The following is a 27,250-nucleotide window of genomic DNA, read 5'->3' on the forward strand; positions in this document are numbered from 1 at the left end:
TGTTACTTATAATAAAAATCTTCGTGTAGTGTAATATAATTAACAAAACATGTTCATGTATATCATTTTTGATCCTCACAGCAGTCCAGTGTGATAGGGAATATCATCTCCATTATCATAGATAATGATACCCAGGAGTTTTGATTGCTTACTATGTGCTGAGTTCTGTGCTAAGGGCTTTACGTATATTGGATAACTTGATCTTCATCATACAGATGAGGAAACTAAAGCTCAGAGAAGAAAACTGACTTGCTTTAACAAAAGCAATATACAAAATCAATAGCTTTCTGAGATACCAGTAATAAAGAGTTGAAAAATATAATGGCGGGGGTGGGGTGGGAATCCCATTCAGAGTAGCGAGAAAAATGCAAAACATATAGGAATATTTAAAAACTGGCAAAATCCCACCATACCTATACTGTAGACCAAGACATCCTGGGATGGATGCCACAGTGAACTGTCAGGTGCACTGAAGGATATTTCAGATTTTTGAGAGAAACACTATGATATGTGATATCTGTTGGATGCCTCGCAAACTACTAGTTTTAAGTAGTTCATGGTTTAACATGAGGTACTGCTACATTCCTTCTGACAATGTCCTATCTTTGCAAAGCTGGGTTTTCAGTTTCTGTGGGGGAAAAAAAAAGTTCTACACAAAAATCAGTGCAGAACAAAACGTGAGGGTGGCTATGTCCAAGCTGATTCCAAGGTTTGCAATGTCGTATGGGTGCAAATATCTCATTAGTAAGTAACTGTAATTATTTAAGAATAGAATAAAATTTTTTCAGTTATGTGTATTATACAGTTGACCCTTGAACAATGCCAGGGTTAGGGGCATCGACCCTCAGCAGTTGAAAATCTGAGTGCAACTTATAGTTGGCCATCATATATATGGTTCCTCCATATCCATGGATGCACATCTGTAGGTTCAACCAACCACAGATGGTACAGTACTGTTGGATTTACTGTTGAAAATGTCCACACAGAAGTGGACCTGCACAGTTCAAACCCACGTTGTTCGTGGCATAAATACTTATGAAGCTGTCTGGGTCAGCTTCCTTAATAATCAGAAATATTAGGCATATCTTTTTGCCTAAAGGTGTTATGAAAAAATTACAGAGACAGTAAAGGTGCTGTGAACCAAGAACGAGTGGGAATTTCTGGCATAATCTATATAAAGAAAACTATAAAACTTAAAAAAATACCCTTAAATAATTGGAAAAACATACCATGTTTCTTGTTGGGAAGAGTTAATATTATGAAGCTCTCAGATCTTCCTAAATTGATTTATAAACCGAATGCAATCTGAATCAAAATCATTATGGAACGTTTTGGGGAATTAAAAAAAAATGAGCCTATCTGTAAAAAGACAAAAATAGCTAATAAAACTTGGGGAAAAATTAAGAATGTGAGGAACTCTGGCCCATTAAAGTAGTTAAAATAATGTGGCGTTAGTCCAAGAATAGAACAAAAAACAGAATATAAAGCCTGGTAATTGAGTTAAGATTATTATAAAAGTGAGGAAAGTATGAATTATTCAATAAATGGTATTGGAGCAACTTATTAACATTCTGGAAAATACTTGCAGATAGATTATAAAAATGTTCAACTTCACTGGGGATCAAAAATACCAGTTAAAATAACAATTGCTGTTTTTATCCTATTTTATTAATTTACAGTAATCAGTGTTGGCAAGGGTGGAGAAAAAATTAAAGAGGGGAAACAAGCACTACCATATACTGCTGGTGGGAGTGTAGCTCTTGGGAGTACAATTTGAAATTATCCAAAAAAATCTTTAAAAAAATGGACATACTGGGCTTCCCTGGTGGCGCAGTGGTTGGGAGTCCAGCTGCCAATGAGGGGGACGCGGGTTCGTGCCCCGGTCCGGGGGGATCCCGCATGCCGCCGAGCGGCTGGGCCCGTGGGCCACGGCCGCTGGGCCTGCGTGTCTGGAGCTTGTGCTCCGCAACGGGAGAGGCCGCGGCGGTGAGAGGCCGCGGCGGTGAGAGGCCTGCGTACCACAAAACAACAACAACAAAACAAAACAAAACAAAACAAAACAAAACAAAACAAAAATGGACATACTTTTTGACCAGTAATTTCACTTTTAGAGATTAACCCAAAGGGAATAGCCAGAGATATTCTTCAAAGTTTACATAAAAGAATGACCAGCCCAGGGATATAGCAGTAAAAACCGGGATAGTCTGTATGTTCAAATATGATATATTCATTATAATGATTTATATGAAGCCATTAAATATCATATTCTCAAATGTAAGAATATATAAAATTTCTCCCTAAATAATATTTAGTAAAAGAACAAATTACAAAAGCCCTTTTCTATTATGATCCCAATTATGTAGGAAAAAAGGTGTATATATATATATATATATATATATATATATATATATATATATGACAGAAAGAATATAATATACATTAATAACTGTGATCTCTTGGTAGGACTGTAGCTGATTTTTACTTTTTCTTCATAATTGTTTATATGTTCCAACTTTTCAAAATGAATAATTATTATAAATATAGTTTAAAAACCTTAATCAATAATAAGGTCTTTCAGCTAGTAAGTGGTACAGCTGAGATACAAACCTAAGGCTTCGAGATTACTCAACAAGCAATCTTCACTGCTCTTCAAGGTCATGATCAGCAGGACAGTGAGAAAAAAATGATCATATTCTCCTTTCTTTAATCCACAGCCAAATTATTCTGATACATAATACCTACCTGGATTCTCCTTCATCCTCCACGTGTTCACAATGGACAGAGTTGAGAGCACTGACTCTCTTATAATCTTGAGGGGTCAGATATAAATATTTGTATCCCTGTGGGAAACACAAATAGTTTCCAACTCATTATTTGCCATCACCACAGAAGACCCAGCAAGGCATGCATAATGCAGCTTGTTCCAAAGCTGGCTTTATATCTCCAAATCGTGTCTCAGAGTTACTGTCTCATAGAATACTACCATAGACAGTTCTTTGAAAGACGGAAGTGCCTATTTCTGCAGTCACTGACTGTGTCCTTGAAACAAGATACCTTGTAGCTACAACTCCAGGTATACTCCACTCATTTCCTTTTCATCAAGGTTAAAGGGTCATTCTCTAATCTTTACTGACACCTCTATTAAAGATATCAACGCAAAATTAAAGAATTATATGAATTACTATTCTTCATTTTCTCAAATCCATGGTACCATCAACATATAGACGGGTCAAGGATAATTGAGAGCATCACAAAACTAGGATATTCAATCTTAAAATCAGAAGTGTATGCAGTGCTAATGATCAGTAATCACTGAGCTCATACCTTTTGCTTTTCTAAATAAACAAATTCTAATCCCTATGTACATTAAAAAATTATACTAACACTTCATAACTGACTTATTTTTATACATTCATATACACACTCACATAGAAACTAGTTATTTAATATGTGTGTTCACCTTAAGTGAATCAGTCACTCAGAAAAAAAAAAAAAAGAAGCGGAGAAAAACTTTTAAAATACTATGAGAAATTATGTCCACCATTTAACTGAATTTGTCCCACAGGGAGCACAACATGCCAGAGACATGAATTTGAATTTGCCACTGATTTTGCCTGACTTATGACGAGAATGCCCTGTAGCACTGAGTGTCAGTAGTATGTCTGTCAGCACATATTTACTGAGTGCCTATTATGTGCAAGATACTGTTTAAGATACAGAACAAACAGAAAGGAACAAAACAGGCAAAAATTCCTGGCCTTGTACAACTCATCTTCTAGTAGGTGAGTCAGAAAATACACAAAATAAATAAGTTAAGCATACAGTGTTAATGGGAATAATGTTTAAGGAAAAAATAAAATAGAGGAAGGAGACAGGAGAGTTGGCAGAGTTGAACTTTTAGAAGAATAGCCAGGGAAGGCTTTAATGAAAATGTCATTTGAGCCAAGACCTGAAGAGCTGAGGAAATGAGACATGAGGATATTTGGGGGAAAAGCATTCAGGCAGAAGGAACCACAAGTGTGAAGCTGCTGAGTGTGTCCAGCAGGCTCAAGAAACAGTGAAAAGGCTGGTAGAGCCACAGTGTGGAATCAGGTGGGAGCAGCAAGAGAACAAGGACGGAGTGGTACTGGAAGGCCAATCTAGGGAGGGTCTTGCAGGTAACTATATGGTTTCTGGCCCTCACTTGAGTGAGCTGGGAAGCCTTTAAAGGGTTTTTTTTTTTTTAAGATATATATATATATATATATATAAATGAATTTATTTATTTTTGGCTGTGTTGGGTCTTCGTTTCTGTGCGAGGGCTTTCTCTAGTTGCAGTGAGCAAGGGCCACTCTTCATCGCGGTGCGCGGGCCTCTCACCGTCGCGGCCTTCTCTTGTTGCGGAGCACAGGCTCCAGACGCGCAGGCTCAGTAGCTGTGGTGCACGGGCTTAGTTGCTCCACGGCATGTGGGATTTTCCCAGACCAGGGATCGAACCCGTGTCCCCTGAATTGGCAGGCAGATTCTCAACCACTGCGCCACCAGGGAAGCCCTTTAAAGGGTTTTAATCAGAGGTAAGTTTTGAGTTGTGATCTGATTTACATTTAACTGGATCATTCCATTTTCCGTTGAGAGTAGACTTTGGGTAGGGGTAGGGGCAAGGCCAGAAGCAGGAATGTCAATTAGCAAACAATGCAATAAATGCAGTAAGAGGTGGCAGGGACTTGGACTACTGTGCAGCAGTGGAAGTGCTCAGAGATGGTTGGATTCTGGATATATTTTGAAGGTCAGGATGTACACATGAGTTATTGACAGAGAGGAAGTGGGATATGAGAAAGAGAGGTCAAGGATAACTCCAAGGTCTTTTACTTAAATGAGGAATAGAGGTATCATTTATTGAGACAGAGAATATTGTGGGAAGAACAGATTTAAGGAAGAAGATTAGAAGCTACGTTTAGGCAGATGTGCAGATAGAGATGTTGAGTCTGGATACATGAATCTGAAGTTCAGGGGCAGGATATAAATTTGGAAGTTTATCAGTTTATGGATGGAATTTAAAGCTTTAAGACTGGATCACCAAGGGAAGGTGAATATAGAAAAGAGGAGAGGTCCAGGGACCAAGCCCTAAAACGCCTTTTCGTTTTCCTTCTTACCTCACCTTCCATACAAGCTATCCTGCCACAGCACCAGGTGAGAGGCACTGGGCCCTGTGGGGTTGAGGCTGGGGAGTCCTAGACTTCTTGGTCCTGCCACAGCCTCTGTGGCACTGACATGTGTCTCCATTCACATTTTTTTTTATAATTTAAAAAAATTGAGATAAAATTCACATAACATAGTACTGGCCATTTTAAAGCGTACAGTTCAGTAGTTTTTAGTATATTCAGATGCTGTGTAACCACCACCGCTATCTAATTCCAGGATATTTCCATCACCCCCAAAAGAAATACTGTATTTATTAGAGGTCACCAACAATTCCCATATACTTTTAAAATGAATTTTACTGAAGCATAATTTATGTGCAATAAAATCCATCAGTTTTAAGTGTTGTAGTTTGATGAGTTCTGACAAATGTATACACTTGTGTGTAATCCCCACCACAATCAAAATATAGAATATTTCCATCATCCCCTGACACTTACATTTAAAGATGTAAAAGGCAGCAAAGGAAACTGAGAAAGAGTGGCTGGTCGGGGGGGGCGGGTAAAAAGGAGACTGTAGGTTCCTGGAAACCAAGAGGAGAAAGTATTTCAAGGATGAAGGAGTTACCAACCACATGGAATACTGCTGAAATGTCAAATAGGTGAGATTCAGATTTTAACAATATGGAATCAATGGCGACCTTGACAAAAGCAGCTCTGATGGAATGGTGAGGGTGCAAGGGGGACTGATATGGGTTCCAGAGGGGATGGGAGGGAGAAGAGTATCTGGAAACAGCAAGAAGAGAAACTCTTTTAAGAAGTCTTTCTGTAAAGGGAAGGAAAAAATGGGGTAGGGTTAGTGACTGGAGGGGTAAGTGTCTGTGTGCTAAAAAAGGAGTATATTTAATAGAGAGGGAAAAAGTGATGATGTAAGAAAGAAGGGGGAGAAGTTTTGATCTACATCCTTAAGTTAGCAATAAGGAAAAGGGTCAAGCATAGTGGGATTGGCCTTAGATAGAAGCAGGGACCGTTCATCAAAGTACAGGAGAGAAGGCGGAGAATAAGAGCACAGATGCAGATATACAGGAGCTCGTGGAGGCTCTCTTCTAATTGCTTCCATTTTCTCAGTGAATTGGGAAGCAACATCATCAGCTAAGAGTGAGGATGAAGGAAGAGGGTGTTGGAGGTTTGAGGAGAGAGATGTCAAACTGTCAATCAGGAGGTTGGTAAGCTTGAATTTAAAGACCAGTCAACAGCACTGTGTATTTTTCTCCATCAGTGTTCAGCTATGCAGGTGAGGGAAAAGGAGTAGATGGAGAGAGTTGGATTTAAACAAGGTTTCTGTACAGACACGGAGTAAGCGGAATGAAGAGAAAAAGCAAAGAAATTGAAGGCATGGGAAAGGTAGTGATTACGATCATTAGCCTATGGTAGACTTTGGATTTAAGGCTGGATAGGAATAAAATGAGTATGTAAGGAGGGAGTGAAGAGCAGAAGAAAGGTGGCAGGATCAACAGTTGTAGGTCTTGGTGAGTGCGAAGGATTATTGGACTTGGGGTACTAAAGAGAGTGAGCTGGAAAGATAGGACAGAGAAATGGCAAAGGAAGGGATGCTTGAAGTTGACATTATGGGGAATGAGAGGCTGATCTGGGATGTAGGATAGGACCACTGGGGGAGAGGAAGTCAAGGATCCAAGAGGCTAGATAATGGGATGAATCATCTATGTATATATAGCAATCGTCAAGAACGATAACAGGACTAGTAGTACTGGAGAGAGTGACAATGTGCCAGCAACTGAAAGATGCAAAGAAGAGGGAGTGGCCAAAGGGTAGGGAACACTGTAATAAGGAGCAGTGATGGTGCGGCACAGTCTGATGCCATGAGATTCAAAGACGGGGTTTTCAGAGAGAAGGGAGGGAAAAGGGTCTGGAAGTAGCAGTGAGGCACTAGCAAGAAGCTATTTTCCTCCAGGCTCAGTGGTACAAGGGAAAGAGAAACCAGTCACCATTTAAGAGGGCTACAGGGGAAGAAGAGTCTTCAGAGGACAGGCAGGTTTCAAGTAGAGCAAGATTAGAGAACAATCAGAGAAGAAGCTGAGGATATGAGAGATTTTGCTGATGACTGACCATAAGTCTTGGAAGCCAAAGGAGAATAATTTAAAGGTATATATTTTGGGCTTCCCTGGTGGTGCAGTGGTTAAGAATCCACCTGTCAACGCAGGGGACATGGGTTCGAGCCCTGCTCCAGGAAGATCCCTCATGCCACGGAGCAACTAAGCCCGCGAGCCACAACTACTGAGCCCACGCGCCACAACTACAGAAGCCCGTGTGCCTAGAACCTGTGCTCTGCAACAAGAGAAGCCACCACAATGAGAAGCCCACGCAGCACAATGAAGAGTAGCCCCTGCTCGCCACAACCAGAGAAAGCCCGCGCACAGCAACAAAGACCCAATGCAGCCAAAAATAAATAAATAAATAAATTTATAAAAACAAAAAAAACTTCTACCTCTCTCTACACACGTACACACACGCGCGCGCGCGCACACCCGTATGGTAACTTGAAGTATTATCTTTTCTTAGTCTGTACCTTGTAAGGATCCTCAGGATCTACCCAGGCTACGTGAAACATGTGACGAATTTCCTCTGCCAGTCCAATTCTTGCTCCACTGTTGGCTGCTACATAGATGCGTGGGATGCCCTCTGCCCTGGCAAGCTCAGAAGCTCTGAGAAACAGCAAATCTTCCTGGGGGCCAAAGGACCCAATTCGGTATGTGATATCATTGCCAATAACAATGATATCTCGGCCTTCTGGATATTCTGGACTTTTAAGGGTCATTTTCCAAGCTACCATGCCAATCTGCAAAGGCATAAACAAACAAACAAATAAATACAAGCTTCTTACATGCAGAATTATTTTTCAGGTTACTTGAAGATATCAGACTGCACGTAGACACAACCTGCAGGTAAAGATATGCATTGCTAAAGAGCCCAGCTCCCTGTGGGAAACTAGAACAAATATTCTAGCATACTTCTCTAAGATTATGTTGAGAATAGCTGGTTTACTGTATATGTATTTCACAGTTGTCTCAATTTCTTCTTTGGGTCTGTTCGAAGAAGATGGAAAAACCAAAGTCTAAATGCACTCAGGCTATGTGTGGAAGAATACTGGGGCACTGGGAATTAAATCCGGGATGCCCTGCCTTACTACCCTATCTACTAAGATATCGTTTGTGAGATTCTTTCCAAGAAATCTTTAACACACAGGAGAACAGAAAGAGGACTACCTCTCATGGACTATACAACTTTTACAACCCTGGGTCCTTTCATTGTCCTCTAATGTTTGACAGAAATAATAGCAACATTCTTTACAGGCTTGCTTCAGGTATCTTCCATTTCTGCAAGAATTTGCTGTAGCTCAACACTGCTTCCTTGTGACCATCTCTTGCTGATTTCTCCCAACACTAGAAAACCAAAGGATGCAAGTAACCAACCTCTTGCTACACTATGATATATATAAATCTCTGCGCACTGTTCAGTAGCATCTGGCCAGCCACACAAATAAATGATACTGACTTAATAGGCAGGGGTGACATGTCTCTTCCCAAACCCTCACAGTCCTCTCCTCTTTTAATCCCCTTCTATATGAGAACTAGTCACTCCTTCTACTTGTTTGTTCGCTAGTGCCCTTTCTTTTCTACTCACTCATTCCCCAGTTAACGGCTGCAGTTTTTCACGTCTGCCTGTCTGTTTCCCTATACCTAGATAAGTAATGCTTTCCATTCTTTTTTTTTTCCTGTTTCTTTCTGTCTCCCCCGCTTCCCACCACCACCACTCGCCCCCAAACACAAAGCCTACCAGACGAGCATTCCTGGTCCTGCCTAATGGAGCCCAGCCACATCTGCAGCCTTGGTCCCTCATCCCTGGGCTGCTGCATATCACCTCATTGCGGAGCCAGCCATCAAGAAAGGCCACGAACAGATGTAAATAGCAGCATCCCTGGAAAGCCATATGCATCACCCAGACTCAACCGGGCCAGTGATCATAAGCTCTGAGTACACATTTCTCAATCCAATTGCACATCCACTGTAATCAGGCTGGTTGAAGCTTTCCACACAGCTATTTGTGATTCTCAGCATTAAGAAATATATATATATGAAACACCTACAGATAAATATAAGCTATTTAGTATATACCACTGGCCAAATACAAATCAAAATCGATATAATACATAGAAAAAACATCCAGTCACCTTCTGAGGTAAGGCAATATTACTCTATCTGCTCATTAAAGACAGAGAAAAGGAAGAAGAAACAGATCATCCAAAAAACAGCACAGAGAAACTCCAAATATCAGGATAATTTCGGTCATAGTTTTTAAGAAGCTGATCAATATGGTGCCCACGTGGGGAAAAATATTTTAACTGCCTTCTCACGTGGCCCTCTAATCCAGCATCTCTTTTGTTTCTCAGGAAGGAAAAGCTATTTCCTCTAAATGCATTTGTAGTTAGGAAGATTGGGCTCTACACCAAATTTTATGACATATTAACTTTAGCCACCTAGGCCAGAGTAGCTTAGATACAAGCCCAGAAGAATCTACTTTAGCATTTGCATGCGAATGCAAACACTGTGTCTATGTGGCACTGGGCAAGCAAATAACACTCTTATCTTTTGCTATTACCTGGGGACTCTGTGTCACTTGGGCAGTCAGTTCAGCAATTGGCCAGGTCATTATGCTTGCAATATTGACTTCTAATTATTAGTAGTACTTTTAAAAAATTAATTAATGAATTTATTTTTGTCTGCGATCGGTCTTCGTTGCTGTGCGCAGGCTTTCTCTAGTTGCAGCGAGCGGGGGCTACTCTTGCGGTAAGCGGGCTTCTCATTGCGGTGGCTTCTCTTGTTGCGGAGCACGGGCTCTAGACGCATGGGCTTCAGTAGTTGTGGCTCGTGGGCTCTAGAGTGCAGGCTCAGTAGTCGTGATGCATGGGCTTAGCTGCTCCGTGGCATGTGGGATCTTCCCGGACCAGGGCTCGAACCCATGTTCCTGCATTGGCAGGCGGATCCTTAACCACTGTGTCACCAGGGAAGTCCCTTGACTTCTAATTAGGTGTCAACACAGCAGCACCAAGAACACACTACTCTTACTGTCTTTCTAAAATGTGTCCTTTATCAACTGTCCCCCTCCCCACTTAAAAAGTACCAGTACAGAATGGAGAGTGTTGTGTGAGTCTTGGTACAGTGAGATTCCTCATTGGAAGAGATTAAGTTTTGAATAAGCACAATGGATAAATCTCTAAGGAAGAATCTGTTGCTCAATTTATATTAAAAATTAGATTTTACTGCTAATCAAATGACGGAATACATAAATGGTGAACATGGGCTTGGGAGTCAAACAAACTTGGATCCATATCTAAGCCCTACCACTTATTAACTGTGTGACCTTGGGAAATTCACTTAACTTTATCGAGCTTCAATGTCCCCACATACAAAATTAAGAAAATATTACCTATGGGATTGATGAAAAACTGTTAGAAGCAGTAATCTATTATATTAACTCTAACATACAAAGTTTGCCTTTGTCTCTCCTCTCAACCTATCCAAATCTCACCCGTTCCATAAAGGTTCATTCAAATTCCATTTCCTCAGAAAAGCTTCCCCTAGTCTAAAGTGACTCCTTTCTTCTGATCACCTACTAAGACCTTCATATAGAGAATTCATTTGATAATTAATCACATATGGCCTAGGACAGCTTTTAGCTTGCCAGCTTGAACCATCATATCATCTATTCCAGTGCATAGCAGGACTCCTACACATTTCTACACATAATATGGGAGTAATAAATACTTGCTGGTTCCACAGTCATTTCATTTTTTAAATGATACGTGGAAAATAGTCAACACCAAAGGCTTAGAACATCGTGCATGACTTATCTCTAGGGATCACAGAATAACAGTACTAAAGATCATTAAAATATTTTATTTTTTAAAAATAATAAGAATAATAGCTACCATTAATTGCACACTTATAACATGCTGTACTATACTATAAATGTTAATAAATACTGATAATAGTTAGGAGGTTAAGCTGGAAAATCTGCCTGTCTTGGTTCAAATTTCAGCTTTATATGAGCTGTATAGCCTTGGACAAGTCACTTAACCTTAACCTTAACCTCAATTTTTCCAATTATACAATGGGGATAACAATATCTTTCTGGAGGGACTGTTGAGAGGAACACCACATTAAATTAGTACAGAGCCTGGCATATAAAAGTCCTCCAATAGTAGCTATTATTATTATTAATTTTAAAAACAGCTGTTATTATTGCCATGAGAAAACCAAGGCACAGAGGACTTAAGTAACTTGTCCTATACCGAGTGTGAATGATTTATTCTTTAAAGTATGATTCACATAATTTCATTTACTAGAGAAATTAAGGAAGTATGTTCCAGACTACTGCCACTGCACTTAGCTGAAACGATATGGAAACATGAACATCAATTATAACACAAACATAAATGTCGTTGACACCTAAAGGCAATGTGGTACCCTGGATTGGATCCTGGAGCAGAAAGAGGTCATTAGTAGAAATATTGGTGAAATCCAAAACAAAGTCCGTATTTTATTTAACAGTATGGTATTATACCAATGTTAATTTCTTAGTTTTTATAATTATAACATGGTTATATAACGGAATAATGTTAGGGGAAGCTGGGTGAAGGTTAATGGAGGTTAAATGGGAACTCTGTATGATTTTTGTAACTCTTCTGTAAATCTAACATTATTTTAAGATAAAAAGCTGAAAAAATAAATGTCATGATAAAAACTTTTTTAGAGGGAATATATTGACTAGTGAGGTCATTGTTAGTGTTCTGTTCAGCCTTATAAAATGGTGGCTATGAAGACTATGAACAGTATTTTAAAATACCCATGATGTAATGCTAAATTTAAAGAAGCAGGATAACAAAATTGCATGCATACCATAATAACTCTGAGAGGCAAAACGGTGTGGTAGTCAAGGGCACAGACTCAGAAACTATATTCTACAAATCTGAATCTAATGTAATCTGACTCTGACAGAACAGAGGTTCAGTCAGCTTTCTAGCCACACAACCTTAGGTAAGTTAGTAACCTCTATATGCCTGAGTTTCCTCATCAGTAAAATGGGGTAATAATAACCTATTGTATTAAGTCTGCTGTGAAGACTAAATACATGTTAAATCTTATAGTAAGTGTTACAACACACGCACACATGCATACACACACTATCTCTATCTAAAAGCTTGTTGGGGGCTGGGGGGAAGGGAAATAAAGAAACATAGCAAAATGGGATGATAATCATTTAGGATGATGGGACTGTGAATTTTTTCCCCATTTTCCAAATTTCTTTAATGTGTTTATGCCTTCATAACTTAAACATTTTATAAATTAAAAAGGGAGGGCTTCCCTGGTGGCGCAGTGGTTGAGAGTCTGCCTGCCAATACAGGGGACACGGGTTCGTGCCCCGGTCTGGGAAGATCCCACATGCCGCGGAGCGGCTGGGCCCGTGAGCCATGGCTGAGCCTGCGCGTCCGGAGCCTGTGCTCCACAACGGGAGAGGCCACAACAGTGAGAGGTCCGCATACCACAAAAAAAAATTAAAAAATAAATGAATAAAAAGGGAGAAAAAACTACCAAATACTTCTTCACTGGGTAACAGGTACATGGGAGCTTATATTATTATCTCTAGTGCACATTTGAACATTTTCACAGTGAAAAAAAAAATTTTAAGGAGAAAAAAAAAACTCACCAACCCAACATATTTCTCATGTTTTAGAGGAACTGACTCTAAGTTTTAGTTATACTACAACAGATCACATTTATATAAAATTTAAAGAGAGGAATAAACATACGAAAACTTAAAATCAAGACTCACCTTAAAGGGAGAAGAGTCTCAAGAACTGTCTTAGTCTGTTGGGGCTATCCTTTCCTTTTTTAAAAAGAAATGCTCTGCAATGATGTGGTATAATGTAAACATATGTATATATAGGTTTATACAATATTAATATCTCTACCTTAGAAGTACTGCCTCAGTGTTTTTCTGGTCTGATAGTTAAATACATATTTATACTTTTAAAGTCAATATTTGTACAACAGACAAGAACAGTGCCTATCAGCTAAATACATATTTAGGACTGTACCACATGTACTCCAAACATGTACTAAAATCAAAAGCTTATATTTATACAGAGCCTTTCATCTTGAAGGGGGCTAAAGAGCTTTACAAACATGTACATAAAAGGACATTTGCACTGATAGGCAGGCAAGATATCAATTCACCCGCTCCCCTATTTCTTCCAGCAGTCTGGGGTAGGAACACATGGTGTCAACAGATGCAGGTCTGTAACAGCTGCAAAGACATGTAACACAATAATCCACTATACCCAGTCACTGAAAGAGGGCTTGCAACTTGAGAACAGCAACTGCTCTCCTCCAGTGCAGAAGCACCACGGCCATTGCCAGCTTTGTGTTTTTAAATTATTCTCTACCAAACTCAACTAATCACCTGACAAAATTGAATTTGATACTGGAAATGGTTTCTGAATGCAAAGTACTTTGTCTGATGATGAAAACTAGTTTGAAAAACGCTTTCCTCTGCCCTTGTTAGATTTAGAAAAAAAAAAGGGGGTCACAACATTCAGGAGAAATGGTTCAAAATATTCTATCTAAGAATAGCTTTGTCTCAGAGGATTGGGTCATTACTTCAGAAGACAGTCATATTTTCCTCCCATTTAATTAGGACACCGTAAGTTTTTCAGTCGAATTACTTTATATGGATGGGGTCTATCTACATTATACACACAATGGAGGTTTTATATTGAAAGTTCTGCATTCACTATATAAAAGCATACACAAGTGTGACAATGTGATTAGGAATATGACATTCACTGACTTCACCTAAGCCAAGCTGCCCTGTATGTTAACTTAAAAATAACAACCGAAGGAAATTCCATCACTGGATCCTCTTGTTTCAGCTTCTCTCTCCCTCCAACGCTTCTATGCAATAAAACCTAGTGAAAATGACACTCCAGGACTAAGGGCTAAGGACGACTAAAGGGCTAAGGAAGCAACAAAGTGAGAACATGTAGCCTGAAAGGGGCTTGTCAGAGTGGCTGGGTTTATGGTCTAACGAGTGTCAGACTCGGGCTTTCGGTCCCTGGCAGTGCCACTGACTTCTTCCCTGACCACTGTCTTGCCGAGAGAGGCATGGACTAACCAAGTGGTTCTAGGGACTTACCGCCAATTATAGTTTCATTAATATAGCCATAAATCAGTTTTTAAAATATCTAATTTCAGATCATTTTTGATAACAGAGCATTCCAATTAGCAGGCTTCTTAGGTGTAGGATTATCCACCTAAACTAATTACCTTAAAGTGAGAAAGGGAAGAGGTTCAAAAGAGTTACCGTGAATAAGTTAAGGATCAGCAGAAATAAACATTTGTTTTCCTTATACAAGTTCTAAGGAAGAAGGTATTTCTTTGGCCACAGTCTGATCCTGGAATAAACACGCGCAAGCAAGGGAGGAGGGGATGGGGCGGAGAAGGCAAGCAGAAGAGAACAGTCTTATTTAACTGTTTTTATGTGGGTAAAATGATTTGTGCTACAGTATTTCCATAAGAAGTGGGACCATTATTTTCCTGTAGAAACACATTTGGTTTGAAAAGTATCACTGGACAGGACGTGAAAATCAAACCGAATGAATTATTCACAACCTCCGATCAGAGGTGATCATTATTTCTGATGCTCCAAACAGTGATTAGGATTCTGCCCTGAGATGTCATTTTCTCGCTGAGTAACACCAGTGATACAGAAAGGCATTATCTATCTATTCATATGTGTATTTTTTCTCCTGGGAGGACCTCGGTTTAATGTTACTATAACAGATAATAAAAACATGATAATATTAACATTTATTCTGATGATGCCCATAAATGCCATTAGTCTGACACAGTGTCAACACTAATCATGACCCCAAATTAACACCAAAATTGACATCAACATTAATTGTACTATCAGTGTGAATAGAAGGTACAAGTGTACATATGCACATGTATACACCTGCACTTTCCAAAGCTGCTGCTACCACAAAGTAAAACAACAATATTTAAGCTCAATAAAGAAATCTGAAGGGAAAGCTAAGGGGCTAAACAGGACAGGAATTTGTTTTCATGGATGTAAGAAGCATTCAAGTCTAGCTATGCCGTGGGAAGTAGAAAGGGAGTATCTTTGCCACAGCTGCCTTTCTTATATCTCCACACTTTGAGTTCATCGGTAATAATATCTTTCTATATGGACCTAAACACAGGTTAGGCTGTGGTTGAGATGTCGAAGCTTTATTTATTTTCCATGCTGAAAGTCTAAAAGTTGAGTGTTTCTGGCAAAGCCTCCAGTAGCTATTGTGCTACTACTGCTAATGCTGGGAAGATGACTATCCGACAAGGCTCTGGGGCAGAAATATAAAGAATCCTAGAACGTTAGAGCCGAAACAGACCCAGGCAGCATCTGCATCATGAAGATGAAAAAACTAAGATCCAGAGAGAAGAAATATGAACTTGAGTTCCTTTTCAGACAGATAACAAAATGCTACCTTTCCCCCTTCCTTTTGTATGTTGGATGGAATACTTCACTTTTAATTAGATACTATCAAAAAATAATTACAATTTTCACTTATATTAGAACCTCGTGGGGAAAAAAAATACATCATGAAATATTAGAAAATACTGTATAGGTCTTAAAAGGTGTATTTTTAAACCATAAGGCAATGCAATATTTGACTTAATTTGTGCCATTCAGAAAAAACATGCTGAAAAAATGTCAATGCCTTCCATGTTGTATTATCTTCTGGATATCATGTTCCGTTGCCTAGTGTCGTGTGAGCACATAAAGGAGCTGAAAACAATTTTCTTAACAGCTGAAAAAGTCTTTTTTTCATGCTTGGATAATTCAAAAATGGCTGAACAAACTTACCTCAACCTTTCTAAAAAGCGATAAAAGGATAAGAAAAATATCATTTTTAGAGCAAAAAATTTTCTTCCCAAAGGTAATTCTTTGAAAATGTTACCAAAGATTAGAAATAATAATTTTAAACAGGGGAATTGTTTCTTTCTGTACTATTTATATGCTTGAAACCACAGTAATTTTACACATGTACACACAATGCTTTAATAAACATACCAATTTTTAAAAACACATGCAATGGAGCACATACAAGCCAGTGGTATTTGAGAAATGGGGTGCCGGAGTGACTGGCTGATAGGGAAATTAACCAAGCTGGCCTACCACAGTTCAGAAAGCCTCCCCCATTAATCACGTAAACGAATGTTGAACTCTGATGCTCCACGCTACACTTCATCCTCTGGTGTCATCTGTTGCTGTCCTGATGTTCATTATTGCCTCTGGTTGGAGCTGTAAAATTTCTTGACATAGGGTACTATACCACACCCTTTTTCTGTAAAATCTTAAAAATTAAGGTGTATGAAAATGCTGGCAAGTTCATCCTTTTGTTTAAAGGCTAACTTTAAGGACTTTTGAAAGGCACTGAGGAGCCCTCCGCAAGTGCTGCTTTGGTTGGCCAAGGGATGCATTAGGATTTTCAAGGTCAGTCAAGCTCATTGGGCCTTGGTTTGCTACTAATGAAATAAGTCAAAATCAACTAATCGACCTGATGAGAACTCTCCAGCTCCAATAACAGACATTAAGAAGGAATTTGAAGAAAAATATATACATCCCAGAAGAACAGTGTTAGGAATTCATTAGAAGTAATTCCACGGCAGCAAGACCTAGCTTTCAAAAGTAGCCTCAATATTTTTCTAATGAGGGACTCAACTTTGGTTCTGAAGATCATTTCAGACAAAGACTTGTAGCCAAACACACTCACTAAGAATGAGGCTAAAAGAAGAAAAGTGTACAATAATTTTAAATAAAACGATCTTACCATGTATTCCGTAACATGTCTTTTTCTGTACTTGAAATTCCTATCTTGCTAGGCTAAAAAGATTCAAAATTGGTTTTTTAAAGTCCTTGATGAAAAATAAGGTAAGTGCAAATTATGACTGTTTATATATAATCAGTGGAATGTGATACTTTTCTGCCGAGGATCTCAAAGCACTTAGAAACATTTTCCCATCTTCAGGGACAGATTGGTGGCAAGGACCATTAGTCTCTTTTTATAACTTGAACAGTCAGTGCACAGACCATGATCCTGTTTTTCAGATCTGCTTTTCTTGGGTCTATTTCAGAGCTCACCTTCAGCATGCTACAATACAAATATGCCTCTTTTCCAACACACATCTAAAAGACTGATATGGACTCAATTTCCACACCCAGCATGAAAAGGTAAACTGATTTCAAAAGAATGAAACAAAAGCACAGTAAAATACATCTAAATTAGCTTCCTATTCATGGAGCTATTCTGAGGTTAAATCGAGTAAAACAATAGGCAAAAGCCTAATGTTAAACTAGAAAAATATTTGGGTTTTGTTCGCATGAGAAATGGTCAACCCTTTCCTTACTCAACTCAAGCCCACAAACGCTCTCTCCAGTCAGTTTCAAAGCATCATGGATGGCACTAGAATTTAAGTCCAGGATAGCCCAAGCAATTCCTTTGAGAGTACGGAAAATGTCAACCAAGTGAATTAAGACAGAGGGTTATGGTGGTTTTTCTAAAATAAGAGGTCCTTTGGGTTAAGAGGTCCAGCCTAAGAACTGTCAAAATAGATCTACTAATTAATTTCTTCCAATCTTTCAGGCTTACATAAGCTTACCAACCTCCTTTCCCTATCCAACTCCTAAATTTTATTTTTGTTTTTATACTCAAGTTAGAGATTTCAAAGGATTATAGCAAAAATAAGTGAGACGCAGTGTCAAAATGGTAAGATTTATTTAAGCTAGTCAATAGATGCAGGGATATTTGTCATATCACTCCATATTTTTCTGTAAGTTTGAAATATTTTATAATAAAATAAGTTAAAGAGATAGTTACACCTTCGTGGAACTGGACAACAGTACCTTGCCAACAATTAGACGACAGTTAAATACAGGCAAGGCTGAGCAGTTCTAGAACTGAATTCTTAATCCCCACCATTTCATCCCCCAGAACATAAAGCAGGACTGAAACCAAGATACCAGTCATAATGGCAGCTAGCCTTCGAACTTTAATTTATACTACTAATTTCCCTCCTCGATCATCCTCTTTCTAAAAAATGTTTCCTGTAAAAATGTGCAATCATGATGTAAGATTCAACAGATCTCCACCCAAAGGGTTAAGAGAGCAATTGCACGTTGTGGGAACACTAGGCAAAGGCTACCATACCAACTGAAAAAAAAGGGAAGGATACTGCTGGATTTGCCTCACCAAACAGGGCAATTCAAGAGGCTTATCTGAAGGCTAGGCTGCTGAGAAGGAAAAACCCTGACACCTAGTGCCCATCTTAAAAAACAAAGTCTTGGAGCCACTACAATTTTAAGCCTGGCAGTGTGTGTGGAGGTGATCATCAAATTGCATTCAATCTGGAACATACTTAACTCTCAGAAAAATTTTAAGGAAAAAATGTAATGCCATGCAAGAATTCCAGTCTCTAACTACCAATCCTTTTTGGAGTATACATCCTAAACCTAATTATTATATCTGCTTCTAGACACAGCATCTTCTCATCGCAGATTTTCATTACGACAGGAGCAATGAGAGGGAATGGATAGATTCATATTGTTGAAAAGCCCATGTTCTGAAACAGTAGGGAAAACAGGGTCCTCATTTCTATCCACACTAATTTTGCTATAAAAGGTGCCTGTCTATCATATCTTTCAGCATTGCCCAATTTGGAGATTCATCATCTAGTTCACAGAGCAGTTAAAGGAAATATAATAAAAGAATGCTAATAACATTTCAGAATATATAAGAACACAGTCTCAAGAAGGCCAGTGCTTTCTTTGTCCTACCAGGCAAAGTTAAGTTGTTCTCCGTCAAGTCGGTTACAGACGTTGGCTTGATCTTAGCCTGAGCCTTTTAATAACAGGATTTGGTGCGAAAAGCAGCTACATTGGATTGTGAACTGTTACTCAAAGTGTTCCCACCTACAATTACAGCTTCCACCAAATGATCAAAACAGGTTAGCGAACTGGCAGGAAAATGAAAACAATTCCCCCCAAATTGAGAAGCAGTGAAAGTAGAACTGTTGGTTAGCTGCGCTTCTTCTCTATCCAGGCTCAACAGCATACATTCATCTAGCTGTGTATTTACATACAGTGCCCATCACAGGAGCATGAAATCAGTTTAGTCTACGTTGCAATCACATTTTCCTCAATTTTCATCTTTACTTGAAACGATTAAAAAAAAAAATCCTAGACAACTTATCCTTGGAGCTATTTGCAAGGAGCGCAGTTCACAGATTTGGTGTACATCTTTTTTATTCCTACTCTAAATTCATACTAAATGCAATGCCATTCAAATCTGACAATGAGAAAAATGTGTTCTCCTATACCTTTCATCACGCATAAGGTGGCATTCCTTCAGTTACATCTCTCTCAGTGGGGAAGGGACAACTAGGAAAATAGAAAGGAGAGAGTAGCTAACATCACATCAGAAAAGCTCTCTTTTGCCTGCTTTTAACTCGGCCACAATGTTCAAAATGCAGGTCACATCTCTGCTGAAACAGCCAATATTCTTCCTCAAATGGCAAACAAGTTACCTAAAACTAAATGGAACTGAACTGTTCCAAGTCCTCGTCCCATCACCTTTTTACCTATTTACTGTCCTGGAAAAAAAATCGGGAAGAAAGACTGGTTACCCACACAGCCGATGGTATGATAAGTGCAGGCTTTCTGCCTTTGATTACGGGGAGAAGCATCTCAATTCACGGGGAAACTCTGCAGGAATCTCTTGTTTTACCTGTATTCCTTATATCCATGTGCTAGCTTTGAAACCCAGAAACTCCAATCCTTCAAGGTAATGCAATATCACCCACCACGATGACCTGGTGGAGCTGTCACCTTTGGAGAACACCACATTATGATGATTTAATGGCTACGTAGCATTGACGCATTTACATTGAGCCTCGGCTCTCAGAACATTAACAGGTCAATCTTTTATTCCTTTTTCTAATAAAACTATTTCTCAAGGCTCCGTTAGATGCCCATTCTCTTTGGGATAGGACTGATTTGCTCCCAATCTCATCAACATGAGCTCTTTTCCTTCCCCTCACATCATTCTTGGGGTAATATGTAGAGTGCCAAGCTCATGACAAACCTGTCTCTTTGGCCAAAGAAAATTAAACGGCAATTGCTGAAAGTCAACTTGCCTTGATAAAACTGGGCTCAGCACGAGGAAATACATCCTCCTGACATCTCGTCATCTCTTAGGCACAGCTGTCCCTCAGAGTTCTGACTGCTGAAACTCCATCTTTAGATTGGTCAGTCGCTCAGTGGACATGCTTCATTGTACGTTCAAGCTCTTGGTAACCGAGTTGGATACTAATACCCCAACTGCATTCTTGTTGTGCAGGACCCTATAATCTAGCTAAGGCCACTGACTGACTTCACCAGCCACGCCGGGCATTAGTCACTAAGTGCTCACAAAAGAAATCAGTCTCACTCCTCCTGAGCTCAAAGACTCAGAAACAGCAAGCTGACACTCAGCTTCAATCCTAGTCAACCATTTGAAGGAAAGGAAAAGAGAACAAAGAAAACAGGCAACTAAGGAGGGAAAAGAGGAGGACAAGAAGAAAGTAAGAACTGACGAGAAGCAAAAAAAATTTCAAATACTATTAGATTTCTATATTTCAAGATTATTATTAAAGCATTGGGCAAAGGAAAACATGTGGTCCCTGTACTGACGCTACTACTCATAGCCCTAGTCCTATGCTGCTGTTTAAGACATCCTTTTGCACCAAGGTTTGTTGGGTCTTAAAAGGGTTAAAAAAAACCTTTAATTTTTTTTTTATTCGTGTGTGTGTGTGTGTGTGTGGGGTGTGTGTGTGTGTGTGTGTGTGTGTGTGTGTGGTCTTTGGGTACAGAGTCCCGTATAATAAGACTATTTGTATTCATACTGGCAGAGTAAACACTACATGTTCATGCCCAGGCAGCTCTGTGCTTGTAATTTCAGCAAGAACAGAGCTCTGTCCCTCTGGGACTTCACTATTCCCCCAGTCTCCATTCGCTCAAACAGAATGAGAGCAGAGAGAAAGCAGGACAGAAAGATCATGGCAAGAGGTTTCACACAGCACTGCAGCTAGCTTTCACGTGGCCAAAAATCTCATTTTGTGTTTTAATTACATTAGTTAAAAGCGTTTTTCTCGCAGTCCCCTGTTCACAAGGGTGCCTTCCACTCCTGAAGACTCCACTGTTCAAGGAATCAGAATTTAAGTCTAGCACAATGAAGCTTTTCTTTGCTGCTGAGGGGTTCACTAAGTAGATGCTACACACAGTGGCATAAACCTCTGCTGCAACTTTGTGTGTTAATGAGTATACAGACACCTACTCTCGTCAAAATTCTACGCACCCTTTCTCCCCAGCCTCTCGCCTTTGCTATTAGATTAGAAGAACTCCTACAAGTCTGATACTCTCCATCAGGTCCAATGCTTGCATCCATCTTAATACCAAACCATCTACTTTTGGCAGCCACTGGTGTACCTGCTGAACAACCACGCACCTTGTACATATAGGAAATTTTTTTGAAAAAGATATTGCATAAAATGGGAAAAAATTGCATTTATCCCCAAAGGTCTACCCAGTCTGTTTATGGTGAACACTCAGATAGAGATTACTCCTTCTAAGAACGATATTTATCTAGGGATTACATCTAAGGTTAAAATAAAAACATATCTCATTTTAGGCTTATTACTGTTGTTATCACTGTACATTAGAAGCATAGTTAGACTCAGGAAGAATCTCAGTGCACTGAGGAGGATGTGGGGTATAGGGCAGAATACGACTTTACATCATTAACAGTGTACTACAGGAGAAAGGAATCCAAAGCTAGAAAAGGCACTCCTGGATAACCGTCAGACACGGGTTCTCTGTTACCTCCTTTTATGTTTAAACCCCTGGTTCTGATTGGGCCCCTTTAAGAAGAAAATATTTACCATGCTCACGACAGTACCAGATGAAACTACCTGGGCACGAAAAAACATATCAAAAACTGTACACCAGTATGCAAAGTAAGTATCCAAATAAGGAAAAACATCAAGAAACATTCTAAATGCTTTTATTATAGAAAACTCTCAAAATTTCAAACATATACAAAAATAGAGAAAATAATCTAGTCCTATGTATCTATCACCTTGCTTCAGTTAACAAACTCAAGTTCAATCCTATTTCACCTGTACTCCCACATTCACACCCCCTCATTATTCTGAAGCAAATCCTAGAGATTAGATCATTTTATCTATAACTATTTTAGTATGTATTTCTAACAGAAAACAATACTTTTTTAAAAAGCAAAATTGTAATAGCATTTTAAAAACATGTAATACCATTATCACACTTAAAAAACTACTGATAATTCCTTGCTATCCAGTCAATGTTCTCTGGCTAAAGAATTCTACCAACAGGACTACTATTTCTACCAATAGGACTACTATGCTGCCTATACTACTCAGATCTTAATACTATTTAATGACCACTCCCATGGAGAGCTGGTACTAGTGGGCACAAAGATAAGAAAGGGGAGAGGGGGACGCAACTACTTGCCTCATTTCCTCCTGGAAGCCTGTTCATGTGGACCAGTTGACCTTGATCATCCAACACAAGCTCAGTGTACGTCAGCATGTCTGAAGGCAGAGGGGGTGATGGAAGGAATGCTTGAGTGGACATAGACTCCCAGAGTTTGATCAGGGACTAAAGGAGGAGAAAAGTTTGACTAATCAGTAACAATTAGCATTTCAACATGAACAAAATAAATATTAAAATATCGTCAGTCTAGTTTTGCTCTTTCTTTTCCAAATGTTCTGCTGAGTGTCTAAACGTTAGACCAAATTCTAGAGCTCTCATTCTCAGTTGAAATAGATTTGTAATTGTCTTTAACATAATGTTTTTTACATGCCAAAAATCAGGCACTTTTCCAACAACATCAAACTACTGAGTGATCATGAATCAGAATGCATCAGTCCCTCTTGAAAAAAGAGAAATCCTAGAGAAACTTGGCTACAGAAGAATAACCAGGAAAGTGACATGACACTCAGCTAATACAAAGTAAACCCAAGAACACAAGAATAGAGTTTCTACCAGAGGTTCAGGGGAAGCATCCTCTTTCTAATATCTTTTCACAGCTACAGGCCCATACACGGGAATTAGCTCACTAGAGGTGTATGACTATAAATGTGCAAATCAAGTCTGCTCAAATTTGAGAAAACAGAGAGACACACCTATCATTTTAAAACGATTTCAATTTCCACTCCCAACTTCATATTACCAAAAATATTGCTGCATGAAGTGGGAACTAGTTTAGTTGTTTCTCGGCTTGCCTCAAAGCAACATTTCAAACCAATATGACTCATTCATACTTACAAGTCCAAATCACTGTGTTTATGTCTATTCTATAGGAAGAATTATATAGGATGCGATTTCTCTTTATGGCACTGGGGAACAGAATCAACACTCAACTTCTAGGCTAACAACGCTGGTAATACTGAACGAAGACAGCTATGTTTCAAGGGAGAGACCTTGTAAACAAATGGTTACATAAAGGAAATCTCTTGTATTTCTGAATAATACAGGAAGTACAGAAAGACTATTTACTAAGACCGCATGTATTACTTTATTAAAATTCAAATGTGGTAACAATGGTATTTTTGACTAGGAGACTTGGAAAAATCCTATGTTCACAGATTTTTTTAAGGACAAATTCAGTATTCTTTCGATACACTAGTTTTTATTGAGCTATAATAAATCTCCCACAAAAGAACTGATAATTTAAACTGTGTACCATGAACTCTATATCTATTTGTATATGTTATATATTGATTCTCATCATACTAACCTAGGTTATCAGTTAGAGACCTGGGTTATCTTGGAAAATAGGAAAACGAGAACTCGAGTTTCAAATCTCTTTTTGATTTGAATATAGGCTTTGGAAATAGACACCTAAATGTAACTCCTTACACCGGTCATCGTAAACTACCATCGCAGGCATGTGGTCTCAGTTTACTCTTTTCTACTCAACAGAGGCCTCTATTCTCACCATTCTTCCTGTTAATTCATAAAGAACCACCCAACATCTGAGTTGGCAGTCACAATCCCAAAAGGGATAGAAGTGAGAACAGTGTCAAGATATTTCCTGCCTTTTGGAAGCGCCCTATTCCAGTCTAAGCTGCATCTGATGAAAATTCAGGAAAAATCTTGCCTCTTTGGCACATGTCAGATCTCCCCCACCGTTAGCCACCTTTACCTGCCGAAACATCTCTGGGATATCATATATGTATGTTGTCCCTAAGGACTGTGCCTGGAACCTCTTTGATTGAAGCAGGTCTTTGGTCACATATGGAGTGTTGATTAACATTCCATGTAATGGTCCCTGTTTGTCTCCGTATGCCTGAAACATGATCTGCAGGAAAAAGAGGATGGCATGGGGAGTTAAAAGACAGGGGGAAAAAGTCAGATCAGCTGCCTAGAGGGACTTTTCTTCACAAATGTTATTTCTTGAAACACATTTTTGGTGGGTTGAGTAGCTAAGATATGCCTCTTAACATTGGGTACATGGTGCTCTCACCTCTCTACAGATTAACCAACTCCAAAAGATGGTATGTAACCAACCACACATCACACTTTTGAAATCAACAAGAAAGCACAGTGTAAGTTTCACATTTCAGAGACAGACTGACAATGCTTGCCTTCTAAAGTGACTTGAATCCCATATATTCAAAAACAAAGCATGTCAACTAACCAGCTAAGCAGTTCTAGTATTTAAGTTGAGGAACAGCTAAGCACTAAAGGGAATTCTGTTCTTTCCCCAGTGGTAGAAGGCCAGGTTGAGGCTCTACCAGGTCACCTACACTTTAGTCTATTTGATTAGAAGGTGCTTCATAAGTACGATTAGCTATATAAAGGCTTCAAAAATTTCTGACACAAGTGGATTTCATCCATCCATCTAGCTAGCTAATTCTTGTTAGCTCATAAGACACAGGCTATAGTAAAAAAGAAAAAAAAATTTATTAAAAAATATATATAAAATATACATACATATTTCCCCCAGTATACTATGTCTACAACTAGTGAATAGCTCCTGCAATACCTATATTGTCATATAATAAAATCACTACACCAGTTTTTAATTATTTTAACTCAAATATTTCTAGAAGAGTACTTCATATTTCATATATTTAGACAGTTTTATTTGCTTATGAATATTTATAAGGGATGCCATTATTTCAATTCAATTAATATTTATTGATTGCCCAGAGGTTGTATGACACTAAACTAGGCACTTTATGCATGAATACACAAAACATAGATTCCCAATGCAGTGAATACAAATGCAGATTGGGATGTGAGGGTATGTGTATATACCCACATACTTATTCAGGCCTTAAGTCTACCACTAACGAATAGATTTGCAGATCTGCTAAACAGGCATTAGAAGAGAATTAAGTACTCTCCTATATCCTGGGTACAGTTCAGTTAACTGAATGCTTAGCCCTTTAGATCAGAGGAACAAATGTGTTCTACTGACTTGTCAATCAGGTCCTATTCTGGGCAAAACTTGTCTTGGGCTGCTTAAAGCCCACCAGAATGGAGCTCCCAATCCTCTTGCACACGACCAATGAAGAAAGTCACCAGGTGGGAGGTAGAATTAGCATTGTCTTAGTAATGTGAGAGGTAGAAATAGTAATGTTTCAAGAGATTCAGAGTGTTAAGTGAGGCCAGGGTGTTAGTATGTGAAAACTGGACTTAGAGGAGATAACCCAAATCAAAATAAGAAAAAAAGGAGCCAAAGCAGTAGGTTCTTGGAACTACATTCCAAGTACATACCTATAGGTCTTATCTTTCTATTAGATAGAAAGATAGGTACAGTTTTGCAAGGTCTGGAATAAAGTCAGGCTGGTCATTTAAGCAATATAACTGTAGGTACGTTCACTGCTGGTGGGAATTTAAAATGGTACAACCTCTTTGGCAAACAGTTTGGCAGTTTCTTATAAAATTAAACATACACTTACTATGACTCAATAATTATACTCATATATTTACTCAAGAGAAATGAAAACATATCTACACAAATATTTGTAAATGAATGTTCACAGCAGCTTTACTCAGAATAGCCCAAACTGGAAAAATAAAGCCTCAAATGTCCATTGACGGGTGAATGGATATAAAAATTTTGGTATATTCACAAAATGGAACACTACTCAGCAATGAAAAAGAACATACCCATAATCCATGCAACATGGATGAATCTCAAAAACACTATGCTGAGCAACAGAAGCCAGACACAAAATAGTACCTATTGTCTAATTTCATTTATATGAAATTCTAGGACAGGCAAAACTATAATAATAGAAAACAGATCAGTGGATGCCTAGGGCTGGGGCTGCAAAGGAGAATAAGAAAACTTTTGAGGGTGTCAAGGGTTCTCTATCATGACTGTGATGGTGGTTACACAGGTGTGGGCAATTTCACAATGAATTAAACTGCACACATAAAATGAGTGCATTTTATTACATGTAAGTTCTACCTCAACAAAGTTGATTTTGAAATGTATATTTCCCTCTTACACTACACATTGGAAATCAACTGATTTATGCAGTGGATTACTCAGATCTCTCTACTATGACTGCCTGACATCAGTGTTCACTACAGCTAATTCCACAAAGACTATACAAGGGAAATAAGACAATCTGAAACTCAAGCCAGTCAACCTTGCTCCTTGTTGGCAGAAAGAATAAAAAATTATTCTGGAGCAAGAGGCTGATAGCAATGGACAGCATTGGAGGCCTCTGAATGGTCACTTATCTATCTATGTTGTCTATGTTAATTCCATTTTCTACTATAATGGCCATAGTAATTAAAACTGGTAAAGTATATGTTTTACAAGTTCATGAAAACAGGTACACATTTTATTTATCACACACTTTTCACCAGAGGCCATCAAAAGGGCTTCTCTTGCAAAA

General features: G+C 38.8%; 1 protein-coding gene across 4 annotated transcripts in view; it reads right to left on the reverse strand.

Annotated features, from left to right (window-relative positions):
- Positions 1 to 2,493: 2,493 nt before the first annotated feature.
- ACACA (acetyl-CoA carboxylase alpha) overlaps positions 2,494 to 27,250 on the reverse strand; it is a 172,399-nt gene continuing 147,642 nt past the window's right edge. For all 4 annotated transcript variants that reach the window (XM_060135650.1, XM_060135647.1, XM_060135649.1 and 1 more), the window contains 4 exons: positions 24,535 to 24,690; positions 22,839 to 22,985; positions 7,705 to 7,974; positions 2,494 to 2,840 (listed from right to left, as the gene is read on the reverse strand). In XM_060135650.1, coding sequence (XP_059991633.1) covers positions 2,739 to 2,840; positions 7,705 to 7,974; positions 22,839 to 22,985; positions 24,535 to 24,690 — 675 coding nt within the window. In that variant the 3' untranslated portion in view covers positions 2,494 to 2,738. The remainder of the gene's footprint in view (positions 2,841 to 7,704; positions 7,975 to 22,838; positions 22,986 to 24,534; positions 24,691 to 27,250) is intronic.

The sequence above is a fragment of the Lagenorhynchus albirostris genome, chromosome 20, assembly GCF_949774975.1.
Source record: "Lagenorhynchus albirostris chromosome 20, mLagAlb1.1, whole genome shotgun sequence".
NCBI lineage: Eukaryota > Metazoa > Chordata > Mammalia > Artiodactyla > Delphinidae > Lagenorhynchus > Lagenorhynchus albirostris.